Source organism: Pan troglodytes, chromosome 13, assembly GCF_028858775.2.
Source record: "Pan troglodytes isolate AG18354 chromosome 13, NHGRI_mPanTro3-v2.0_pri, whole genome shotgun sequence".
Taxonomy (NCBI): Eukaryota; Metazoa; Chordata; class Mammalia; order Primates; family Hominidae; genus Pan; species Pan troglodytes.
In genome coordinates, this window is record NC_072411.2 from 112,864,237 (window position 1) to 112,876,821 (window position 12,585).

Genomic DNA, 12,585 nt, shown 5'->3' on the forward strand with positions numbered 1-12,585 from the left:
TTCTCTAATGACCAGTGATGATGAGCTTTTAAATGTGGCACATATACACCATGGAATACTATGCAGCCATAAAAAAGGATGAATTCCTGTCCTTTGCAGGGACATGGATGAAGCTGGAAACCATCATTCTCAGCAAACTAACACAGGAACAGAAAACCAAGTACCACATGTTCTCACTCATAAGTGGGAGTGGAACAATGAGAACATATGAGCACAGGGAGGGGAACATTTCACACTGGGGCCTGTCGGGGGGTGGGGAGGTAGGGGATGCATAGCACTAGGAGAAATACCTAATGTAGATGACAGGTCGATGGGTGCAGCAAACCATCATGGCCCGTGTATACCTATGTAACAAACCTGCACGTCCTGCACATGTATCCCAGAACTTAAAGTATATATATATATAAAAGAAAGAAATCATGGATTTGACTGTAGTCCTTTCCTTCCTTCCAGTGAAATGACTACAGGATTCTAGGCCCTCCCTCACTGTATGTGCTTGTGTGAAAACCTCCTTTGATCTCTTAAAAGTTTCAGTAACTTAAGGTTCTCTCCACCTCACAGTGTAGATGGCCGACAGCTAATTGTGCCTTTAATCACTTAGAAAGTAAGACAGAATATTAAGTCTTTGGGAACCTGACTGTAATTACAGGGAGAATTAAACAAAAGAAACATACATTGACTAGGAAATGAACATGGCTTTGAGTACTTCTGTTAAATGTCATCTTACTCTAGTCAACAAAATTATGAGCCATGCCATATCTCAACAATTATAATCATGGTCTCTCTGATACTATCATTATGTAAAAGCTTTAAGAAAAGTAAGCTCCCTGGGCTGAAATATAACGGCAGAGTTACTAGTTGCATATATTTCTTAATGGGTCTTAAAAACGCAGTGTGTTATTCTAAAATATGTTGTTCTGGAATATTTTCAGATTTTTCACTGGGTATATACACGTACACATACACACATACAAGAGTAAGAGTAGACATCTTTTTGTATAAAGATTTTGGTTTTGAGAGTTTATCTCTTTTTTCAGTTAAATTTTCTACTCAGCTTAATGACCCATAGTTGTAGTTTTACTTTTGAGAAATTGATAAAGTAAGCTTGAGGAAGAGGCTGAGCTGCCTATCAGAACAGAAGTTATTACTACATTGTTTTGGAATATATTAGGATTTTAAAAAAATTCTGCCTTAGCACAAAAATCATAGTGACTGATTCAAAACAATTTTTTATTTGAAGTCCTCTGTGAGGAAATATTCTGGAGGAATAAAGCCAAGCCAGATCCGACCCATAAATTCTCACTGACTATTGTATGTTTGTGTGAATGTGGAGTGAGGTGATAAAAATATGCTATCTCCTACAAGATAACTGTCAACACTACAAGTTAAGAGATCATTATATTAATTCTAGATTTTCTTACCAATTTGGCTTAACTGTAGTTTCAAGAGACTTTCTTTAATTCCAAAGAGATGTACCAAATTTAGGGTATAATGGGTAACACAATCAAATAAAGAGGAGCGAGTCAAAACCTGTTAGGAGATTTTTCTGAGAACACACCACTCAAGGCAGGCACCTACTCTGTATGCCATTTGTGGATATAGTTGGCACCATCTTTATGTTTATTGGAAGGAATGTCAATGATGTCAGTTTCATGTTTCGTAACTCAGTCTACAGTCTCGGGCTCTCTAAATAACACACAGAGGCATGACTGCTATGTATTTTAAACCAAATAAGACATTTAGAAAAATGTTTGCCAAAGAAAGTATCTCTTCTCCTCTTGGCAGGCCATTGATGACAGCATGTCCCTTGATGAGATTGAGAAGCTCACATACATTGACAAGTGGTTTTTGTATAAGATGCGTGATATTTTAAACATGGAAAAGACACTGAAAGGGCTCAACAGGTAAGGCAGTGCTGCTCTCATTCATGCCAGACACCTTCAGTGCAATTTTTGAAGAGTCTTCTTCCTACTCTTAAGCATTTGGTCAACATTGTGATTCAATGAGGTAGATAGTGCCATTGTTGGAAAACAGTACCCGTAGCCAGAAGACAAATGGCAGGTTTTTTTTTCAGATGTTTACCTTTAGAAATGTATCCATTAATCTTTTTAATCATCTTCTATTCCCACCCTTATCATCAGACATAGAAATAAGGTCTTTTGAATGCACAAAATTGGTATACATTGATGAATGTGTATTATTTAATTATGAAGTATTATCTAGATTTAAATTTTATTAATCAATTAAATGAATATTTCTGTTTTCTATAAATTTTCCTCTACATTCTGAAGTCTGTTTTCCCCTTTTAATATCAATCTATACATTGCTGTATATTGAGCAGAAAATGCATTCCTTTTGTGCTCTACTGTTTTTAAATTGGGACATTCAGTTCAGCATACAATTAAGCCACATTCAGGTTTCTCTTAACAGACTCTTTACCTCTGACTAATTTACATTTTTATCTCCATCATGGCCAATTATTTTTAAACTTCATTTTATGTTGAGAATATTTTGATAATGTAGTCCTTAAAATCTACTTTTAAATTTTTCATGGGAAAACTGCTGGGACACCTTAGGCTGATGAAAGCATGGATCAGTTTTAAACATCTATCTTCAATAAGAGGAGCATTTATTAGCAGATTAAGAAAGACAATATAGTCCTCTTGAACTTCTTCCCTCTGAAAGCACTCTGAAATACACTACTATTGGAAAGACGTCTTACCTGCAAACTAGGGATGTGTTTAGAGAAGGAAAAATTTTGTTTGTATAAAAATTGTTCTCAAATGATTTGACAAAATGTAGATACTTTAATCACTTAAAATATCTTTGAGGACAGTGGAAGATCTCAAAACCTGGATTGCTCAACTATTTAGCAATTGCAACATATAATTGGGTTACTGTATTTGCCTGATCAATATGTATACAAACTAGGTAATAAAACACTTGCTTTTCTTTTTGAGAAAAATTAGGTTCTTTTTCATCTATTTAATTATTGCCCACGTCAAATGCTTGGTTTTGAAAACTGAGGAATTCTATCTGACAAAGATGAAACTAGCTATAGTTGCTTGTAAATCATCCTTTCTAGTGATCACATAAAATGAATAGTAGAGAGCAAATAATTTAGGAATTGAACCTATACATTTATCTTATAATTTTGCGGACTTAAGTTTCCCTTTCTGGGTTTATGATGCCAGCAGAACTTCTGTGTAAAATTGTAGTCTGTTCTACTGTTCTCAGTTTCAGGCAGCTGATTTCAAATGCCTATGAAGCCACTCCAATTAAGCCACATGGGGGTGCTAGAAACTTATAGTATGCCAGTCACAGCAGTGGAAAAGACCCGGGGTGGAAAATAGCAGATGTTATTGTGATTTAAATTTCCACTTGATATACGTTCTGATTTTTGGACAAATTCAATGTTTTAATTGAATAGTTTTCGTTACAACCAGAAGGCAGGTTGAGATTCTAACTAAGCATAAATAAGGGTATATTGATAGTGAAAAAGGTCCTTGGAGGATTAAAACAACACACTGTTACAGATCATTTATAATATTTTTCTGACTTCCACATTCTGTTGCATTTATTTGCCGACAATTTGACATTTTCAATCTCCATTTTCTGGCATAAATATATTTGTAAATAGGGATATTTTCTATTGTTCATAATGATCTACATTTAAAACTCTTTATGTAAAGCTTTATATCATTTCAAAAATTTCAAAAACTTACACTTAAAATCATCTCTACTGTATAAATTTGTTTTTGATCCAGGGAGGTTGAAGTGTCTATTATATAGCAAAAGCTAAAGTAAACCTGAAGTGGAACTCACAGATGATCCACGGCATTAGCAAACCTAAACCCTGAACTCATTATCTGAGTGTCACTTTATGGTTTAATTCCTTTCTTTTTGAAGTGTCATTGATGCACACATAGCAATTTGATAATGATTGTTATTTAGCGGTATTAGATAAATAACAAGAATTGATGGCCACTAAAGCTACCTGTCTCAATCATTTTGTGGCACATAGGGGTCTGAAGTTGAAAGAATACGACAGCTGATGGAATGAATGTTAAGTATGTAAGGCCTTGAGTTTCCTTGCCCTATTTTAATTATACTCACCATTAGTCTGGGTCTGAGTCCTCTGCTTTTTCTCAGCCCCTCAATATCCAGGGAGGCTTAGTCATCAAGGTATGTACTGCTCCAACAGTAACAAGAGCTCCCTATTAATGACCTATAGCTGACTTACATATTGCGAGTTTGGAGAGAGGCTGAGAAGATTAGTTGTTCTTTTTCATTTGTATTTATTTATGGTTTACTTTGAAGATCTCAACTGCTTCTGTGTTAGAATGGCTGTCTTTAGCTGTAGGCCTAGGAGCTAGCGATTTATTTGGTGTGTGTTCAGAGAACTCCAAAATTCTCCTGCCTCAACATCTATCTCTGCTGCCAATGTACCGCACTCCCTTTGTACTTTTCATAGAGATCCTTGAGAAGACAGGCAGTGGGGCTCTCACTTGGGAAAAGAGAAGTAAATTAAGAGAAAAAATATAGAATGCTAGACGTGGGTTTTCTGGTTCCACCCTTGTGCATCGGAAGGAGCAGACTATGGAGCCACAGAGATTGGTGTGCAGTCCTCCCCACTGTAGAATCAGACGTACATCACCTCTTTCATTTCTCCAGATTCATGTTCTTTCTCTTAATCTCTGCTTCTAGTTTTTTTGTGAAGCTTAATTTATATAAGTATAAATGACATCTGACATATTGTGAGGGCCCAAGAAAATTTTTCCTCTTTTCCCCTGAAAATAAAAATGCTACTTGTTGTAATAAGGTTACTTTATGATTTTAGATATGTATTATATATTATGATTTTAGATATGTAGATATGATAGTTAAATATTTAAAGATTCATTTTCAGACTCACAATTTTTATTTGCTTTTATATTTTGCAATGTATCATTTCTTAATTTCCTTTATGATGCATCACTTATTTTAATATCAGACCTATTTTTTAAAGGAAGCAATTGATAGCTACTGATGCAAATGCTATTCTTATTAAAAGATAAATAGCTTTCCCTTATGCTAATGAATAAAAATTCCTACTCTACAGTTGTTAATCAATCTCGAGTTCTAAAGTCCGATAAACACATTTAATAGCAGAGGATGAGCATATCATTAAATTGATGGTCAGTCTCTGACTTGTGTTTACATATAGTCATCTGAAATGAAGTTCAGAATTTGAGTCCCAAATAGACTATACCCACGCATGGACACAGGGAGGGGAACATCACACACCGGGGCCTTTTGGGGGGTGGGGGGCTAGGGGAGGGATAGCATTAGGAAAAATACCTAACGTAGATGACGGGTTGTTGGGTGCAACAAATCACCATGGCAAGTGTATACCTATGTAACAAGCCTGCGTGTTCTGTACATGTATCCCAGAACTTAAAGTATAATATAAAAAAAGAAATATAAAAACAAGAACATAGTTTATGTTTGAAATGTAAACAATAAATGTGCTTATTTATGCAAATAGCTTCAAACAATATATTTTAAGATAAAATACAATGGAAATTATTAAAAAAGAATATACTCACATATTTAGTATATATAAATATTCACAGACTGAGATGGGGAAAACAAAACAATGATTGTAACTAGGTAGACATTATGGAAATAACTGATGAGTTTTCCATGCCTGTGAGATAGTAGAAATTATAATCAGAAACCCTTCTCTTTGAAGGGGAGAGATAAACATGTTTCATGTTCATGATTACGTATGAAGTCTCATCTTTCTGCAGGGTGATGAGACAAGAGGGATAGGTGTATTAGGCCATTCTGGCATTGCTATGAAGAAATATCTGAGACTGGGTAGTTTATGAAGAGGTTTAATTGGCTCACAGTTCTGTAAACTTCACAGGAAGTGTGGTGCTAGCATCTGCTTGGCTTCTAGGGAGGCCTCAGAAATCTTACAATCATGGCAGAAGGCAAAAGGAAAGCAGCCGTGTCCTATGGAAAAAGCAGGAGCCAGCCAGAGAGAGGGAGTCGGTGGGGGAGGTGCCACATACTTTCAGACAACCAGATTATGCAAGAATTCACTCACTATTGCCAGGAGAGCACCAGGGGGATGGTGCTAAATCATTCGTGAGAAATCTGCTCCCATTATCCAGTCACCTCCCACCAGTCCCCATCTCCAACACTGGGGATTAAATATCAATCTGAGATTTGGGCAGGGACAAACATAAAAACTATATCAACAGGTATCAGAATAATCAACTCAGCATCCTAGCTTTGAGTGCTTGCCCCCTCAGAACTCAGTATGCTGTCTCTAATACCTGAATATAGTAGCAATGGCAACCCTCACAAGACTTCTGAAGCAATATCTATTCTTACCAGCTTAGGTAATAACCATTATTTAGACAGCTTCAGCCAAAAAAAGATCTCTTTCCTGCTTACGCTCACTGACTTTCTCCTTTTCCCCTTAAACTGCTTATTGCTACCCAAGGGCATGCTAGGGAAGCTGACTGTTCTAGGCAGTTCCCCAAATTTATAGGCTGGTGTAGTAGCATTAACTGACCTAGGGTGATAACATATTTACAGTGGATTTCTTTAGGATTTGAGAAGTTTCTTTTTACTCAGTACGATATAAGTTGTGTCATGTAGGATTCGAATACTTGTTATGTGTATGCTTTGGAATTTCGATGTTTAATGGTCACCAAAGGTCTTTTAACTTCACATTGTCAGATCACCCTGCAAGGAGTTTGAGGAAAATGAAGTCTATATAAATTTTTAGTGGAACCACAACATGTGCATAATCTCTGTCCATTAGCTTTCACTGCTAAGCTATTGATATTTTAGTCTATTTTTCCCATACTCACTCTCCCAATGCCGACGCTTTCACATATTGTGCTCTTCCCATGTAGTATTTTAATAAATACCAAAAGAAAAATATCCTTACTCCGATCTGTAAGAAATTATAAAAATCTCACCTATAGTTCTTTTTTCCATTAGTGCATAGATTCAATTTTGGTCATGTAAAGATCTCCTGCCTGGAGAGAGGAAATGCAGGTACCATAAATCAAATAAAGATGTCAAATGTCTTCACCAACTAGGTTCTTCTGATATAGCCTATTCCTTATTGTAACCAAATAATGAATTTATAACTCTTAATATGGAAACTGGAATTTTGATTCAGTTTAATAATTCTGAATGCCCTCCAAGGGTAAGATAATAATCACAAAAATTTTTGGACTACATATTAAGCACTGTTCTAAGCACATTATTTTGTTTAATTCCTAACACAACATTAAGAAATCAGTGATTGTCCTAATTTTATTGATAGTAAACTGAGGCACTGAGAGATTCAGCAGTTTCCTCTACATCACATACTAATAAATAACAGAATTGGGATCAAGTCTAAGCAGGACTCCAGAACCCAGGATACTTGCTATTTAACCCCTTATATTTGATATATAATTATATTCTTATATACTTTTTACTTTAGTAAAAAGTAAACATTGTTTTTATGTACAATGTTGCTATTTATGTGAGCAATATTGTGGATGAAGCTTAGAAAGAATACTTACATGTAAGTATATACTTACATACTTAAATATCAAATATATTTATGTTTGTGTATACCATAGATGACTGCTTAAAAATAATACATATATGTGTATGCTTATATACTTATATATCAAGTATATGGTATGTAAGTGTGCATGTAAATATATTAAATATATGTAAACATAAGCATATATATACACACACAGAAACAGGTTTGCTTAGGGGTATAGAAACAGATTTGTTTAGAGGTGTAGATAACATCTAGAGGAAATAAGAAGTAAGACTACCTAAAATAGACAGCTTCAGTTTAGAAACAGTAGCCAATAAAGGGGTGATAGTCCTATCATGGTAGAATCAGCATATATAATGAAGGTTTCTACTATATTATTAATAAACAAGCACAGGTACAAATATCCTTCAGTTGGACTCCCCTTGCTATAAGTATGTAAGGAATTCAACTATAATAGAGCTTGTGAGAAAGAACTATTTCAGGACTTTACACCCCCAAGCATTATTATTTATAATACCAATTTGGATTGGCAATTTTATATTGAAAGACAATCATGATACTTAAAAAAAAAAAGACACATGAACAGGCAAGAAAAAAAAGTGAGAGTACAATTACCAGCTTTAAGCATCTGCTTATCCCTCTGGCTGTAACTGTTTTTAATTTTTTTATTTCTTTATTTTGTTTTTTTGGTTTCTTTAGCTATTTCTGACTGACATATCCAGCTTGGAGATTTTATTATACCTGCCTAAATTGTATAATTTCGCTCTTTTACTGGCTAAAACTAAGCTGAATTAAGTTTTGAATCCTTGCTTCAAGTGATTAGCTTAAAGAAGATGGCCAGCCTCTGCTTTTGCTATACCATGTTAAATCATCAAAGTGAAGGTTTTCTACCATTTATGATGATTGCTTGTTCTTGTGCATTCCATTCATTTTGGGCAATTTTCCTGGAATGGTCCATTTTGCTCTCTTGTTTTTATGTACAATGCCGCTATTTATGTTAGCAATGTTGTAGATGACTACTTAAAAAGAATCTATTTTCATTCATTTTACACGTTCAAAAGTAGGAGATATAACCACTGTGATACAATTTATACCATATGAGTATTGGAAGCTAACATTTGTATTTGTTTCCCTATTGTTGACATAAACTTTACTATGGATTTATTTACAAATTATCCAGATATTGCTTTTGTCTAATATTCTGTAGGTTTCATGTGGTTTTTTTTTGCTATCTTCACTCTAATAACTTTAATATTCTCTTTCCTCTTTACTGCTTATAGTCAATATAGTTTTAAAAAAAAGAGTAAAGTGCACTTTTCAAGGGTCCAATTTCCATCCGAAATCACTATGTTCAATGTGACAAACTATGTCCATTGGTGAGTGGTGAAAAATCATAGGTGTGCCTATTGCTTAGGAAAACAATCTAGGACAACCCTGGTGAGTTCCACTTGGGCATTCAAGTGCTAAATTGAGCTCAGTAAAGTTGGCCATTTCCCTGCAGCCACAAACTTCTGGCAGATGTAATAATGCAGGTGTCACCTTAGCTGGAACACTCCCTTTGAATGTCCTCTCCTACACATGCTAACTTCTATTGACTTTTTATTTAACTTGCTCATGAGGCATGGCAAAAATCAGGCAAGAATGTTTTGTGCTTATGCTTGATTGAAGTTTCTGGGGGAAAAGTGTCACCTAAGAGTTGTTGGAATTTAGATATAAGAAACAGAAGGGTCAGTACTTTACTTTCTGATGACAATGTATATTTTCTGGTAGAAAAAAATCAACAACTTTCATCTTAAACTACTAAATATACAAGTAATTTAAAGAAAGATAATATAACATATAATCACATTATAATTTTTGTGATACTTTACTATGACATGTTTTTGTGATAGCATCTATTATTTTGGATATAGAAATGAGAATGGAGATGATTGAACACTTTAGTGGAACCCATTAATTTGATTTGCAGAAAATGGTCTTATGTCTTCTCATATTACTACTAACTCACACGATATTCTAAGCCTCAGTTTCACCCTAGTGAAAACAAAACAAAAAGAAACAACACAAACTCCCTTCTTATTTTACTGGTCAGTCATGCAGCTAGCTGAATATATACTATATGTGAAGTAACAAACTTTAAAGAAAAACAATCTTACCAGTTATTACATATTACCATTCTATGCTTTCAGTCTTCATACTCCAAGCCATTTATATAATGAACCTCTTCAGGTATACTAAAAAATGGGGCTTATATATACAAGTACTTATTTCTTTGTAAGAGAAGAGTAATACCATGGGAAATTTTATAACTCTGTGAACTAATGCCAAAAATACATTTTATTTTTAATTTGCTTTTATGTTCCATGTAATAAAAGGATATTTTAGGTGATGTCATAGGTTTGATAGGACTCCACTAATTTTTAAAGTAATAATTTATTGAGATAGATATAAAATTTTACATCAAATATTTAATGTTCTGAGAGTCTTCATTTGTTATTTAAATAGTGTTTTCATAGTTTTGGCAAATGATTGTGCATTTTTGAATTTGTGAGAGAGTACTTCCGAGTCTGGCATGAACAAGGTGAATGTTTTGCTTAAAAGGTTTTCAGAGTAATATTCAGATGACTCATAAAGTGCCTATTATGTTTCTGTATATTAATTATTGTATGTTTGCTAGTTCATAAGAATATACAACTTAAAAATTTTAAGTTGATTTAAAATAACACATACTCAGAATATGTGTATATATATCTATAAATAGTCAATAATTAATACATTATTCCTGTGTTAATGTCTCTGAACTAAGCGTGATGGGATATATATTTACTTGATGGCATTTCTTTTTATTAGGAGCGGGTATTAGACCAAATGGTATTTGTTCTTCTATTCAGTCATTATGTATTGGGTACCTACTATGTGTAAGGTTTTGTGCTAGTTCCAAAGCCATTTGTTGATGAATAATCACTAGTTATTAGACCAAATGGTATTTGTTCTTCTATTCAGTCATTATTTATTGGGTACCTACTCTGTGTAAGGCTTTGTGCTAGTTCCAAAGCCATTTGTTGATGAATGATCACCAGTCATTGAATCTATAATATAGGTTTATAACCTATACAAAGAGCTATATATAGACAGGACACATTAATGGACATGTGAGAAGCAGAAATATGAATTCATGAAAGTTTAGTGGAGGTTAGAAACAAAAGCTCTTAGCTAACTTTACACATGTTATCTCATACAAGTCTCGATGTACAGTTTTTAGGAGGTATGTGTCTCTATCCCATATTTTATGAAAGAACTGATGACTCAGAATGTTTAAGTAAATTCTCCTTACTCCATATTGGAGCCAGGTTTTGAGTTCAGAAATCTCTCAGTCCAAGGACAATATTCTTTCCTTCAATATATCCCACTGTCATGGGAGCCAAAGGAAGAGAGAATTTAAAATAAATGAAATAGACACTTTCAAGAGGATTGCATGGTTTAGAGAGAGGAGAGAGAAACAGAATTAAGTCCTCATTTGATGTTGGGTAGGTAGGAGTGGAAGCTAGGCTATAAGGTCCAAACACATAGTGAGAAACAGGTAGGTAAAGGTATGAATTCTACTCAGGAACTGACAAATTGTGTTTGCTCTTTATCCTATTTATGCTATTTTTCATAACAGTGAAAATCTGACTATGAAGAAGTTAAGATAGTATAAGAAGAAAAACTAAAGTGGATATTAGCTACCTGTTTGTTCATTGGGTGAAATAGTTGATGCCACACAGTCTGACTTCATTGTTCCGTAAATATTGCATATATCCTAATATCATCCCCCAATTAAATTGTGATTTTCATTAGGGAAAGTATCCAATACCATAATGTCTTAATATGCTTTTATTATAGGTCTTTCTTGCAAAAAATTTTGTTAATTTGTATGAATGCAGAATAGAGTTCACTGTGGCGTAAGGTATAAGTCATAATTTCTGAAACAGATACAAATGGTTTCCAATTCTTTATTTACCATATATTTTCTTGGGAATTGATATATGGTGCTTTGTATAAACACTCAACAATATTTGTATGATAATATAACAAATAAACATTCTTGGTAGAAAGTGAAAATCATCATTTCTTAGTGATGGCAAAGGAGGGGGAATTGTAGTGGAGCAAAATGCATATGATTCCTGGTTGTTCAAAGGGATTGAATTCACAAAATTCACAAAATTATTAATTAGAAAATACATAGCCCAAGATATAAACTGACTGTGTTGGGAAATATTGTAAACCAACATCTCCAGGTTTTAATTTTTTAAAGTAGTTATGTATCTACTAATTAGCTAGGAAGGCTCTGAATAAACTGTTTTTTAATAAAAAGAGATTTATCTAATTGTTTTATATTGTGAAAGATTATATACATGTAGGCATTATAGGTATATCGTGAAATCTCTAACTCCTGGTGAGAACTAACCAGTGTTTGTGTACTCTTGATCTTCAAAAATTATTCACGTTTTCAAATTTTTGCATTCTCTGAGAAGTTTTTGTGAGAAATATTCACAGACATTTTCAACTATATGAAAGGATATGATTTTATTAACCAGTGAAGAAGGTTAAGGCAAAAATAAATACTTATTTAAAATACAGGTATCTACTGTATATCTCCAGTGACCTTAAAGTACATTTCTATTATAATAAAGGTGAAAAATATCACTATCCTATTTTTATGGATGGTGAAACTGAATCACACGAGGTGTGTGTCATACTTTATGTCACACCAATCAGAGGAAAACAAGGAATCTAGCCCAGGGCTCCCACTTTCAGTTTTAGTCACTAACCCTTTTCAAAAGCTTCTTTTTCGAGATATGACTTTTAAATCAGACAGCTGGAGATCAGTTCCTCCTTAGCCGTCAAGTTGTGAGCCGCCTGCATTGTTGACCCCACTTAGAGAGGAAACATTGTGAGGAATTTGCCCTTTTCCAAAACTCTTGGGGGAAAACACAGGAAGTCTGGCAGGGAGAAAGCCCCAGCAAGTCACCTTTGAA

The 12,585-nt window shown here is 34.1% G+C and overlaps 1 protein-coding gene across 5 annotated transcripts in view; it reads left to right on the forward strand.

Moving 5' to 3' along the window:
* The window catches only part of CPS1 (carbamoyl-phosphate synthase 1), a 201,593-nt gene that overhangs the window by 137,373 nt on the left and 51,635 nt on the right, over nt 1–12,585 (forward strand). For all 5 annotated transcript variants that reach the window (XM_063790722.1, XM_063790723.1, XM_063790724.1 and 2 more), the window contains one exon: nt 1,786–1,904. In XM_063790722.1, the coding sequence (XP_063646792.1) occupies nt 1,786–1,904 (119 nt within the window). The remainder of the gene's footprint in view (nt 1–1,785; nt 1,905–12,585) is intronic.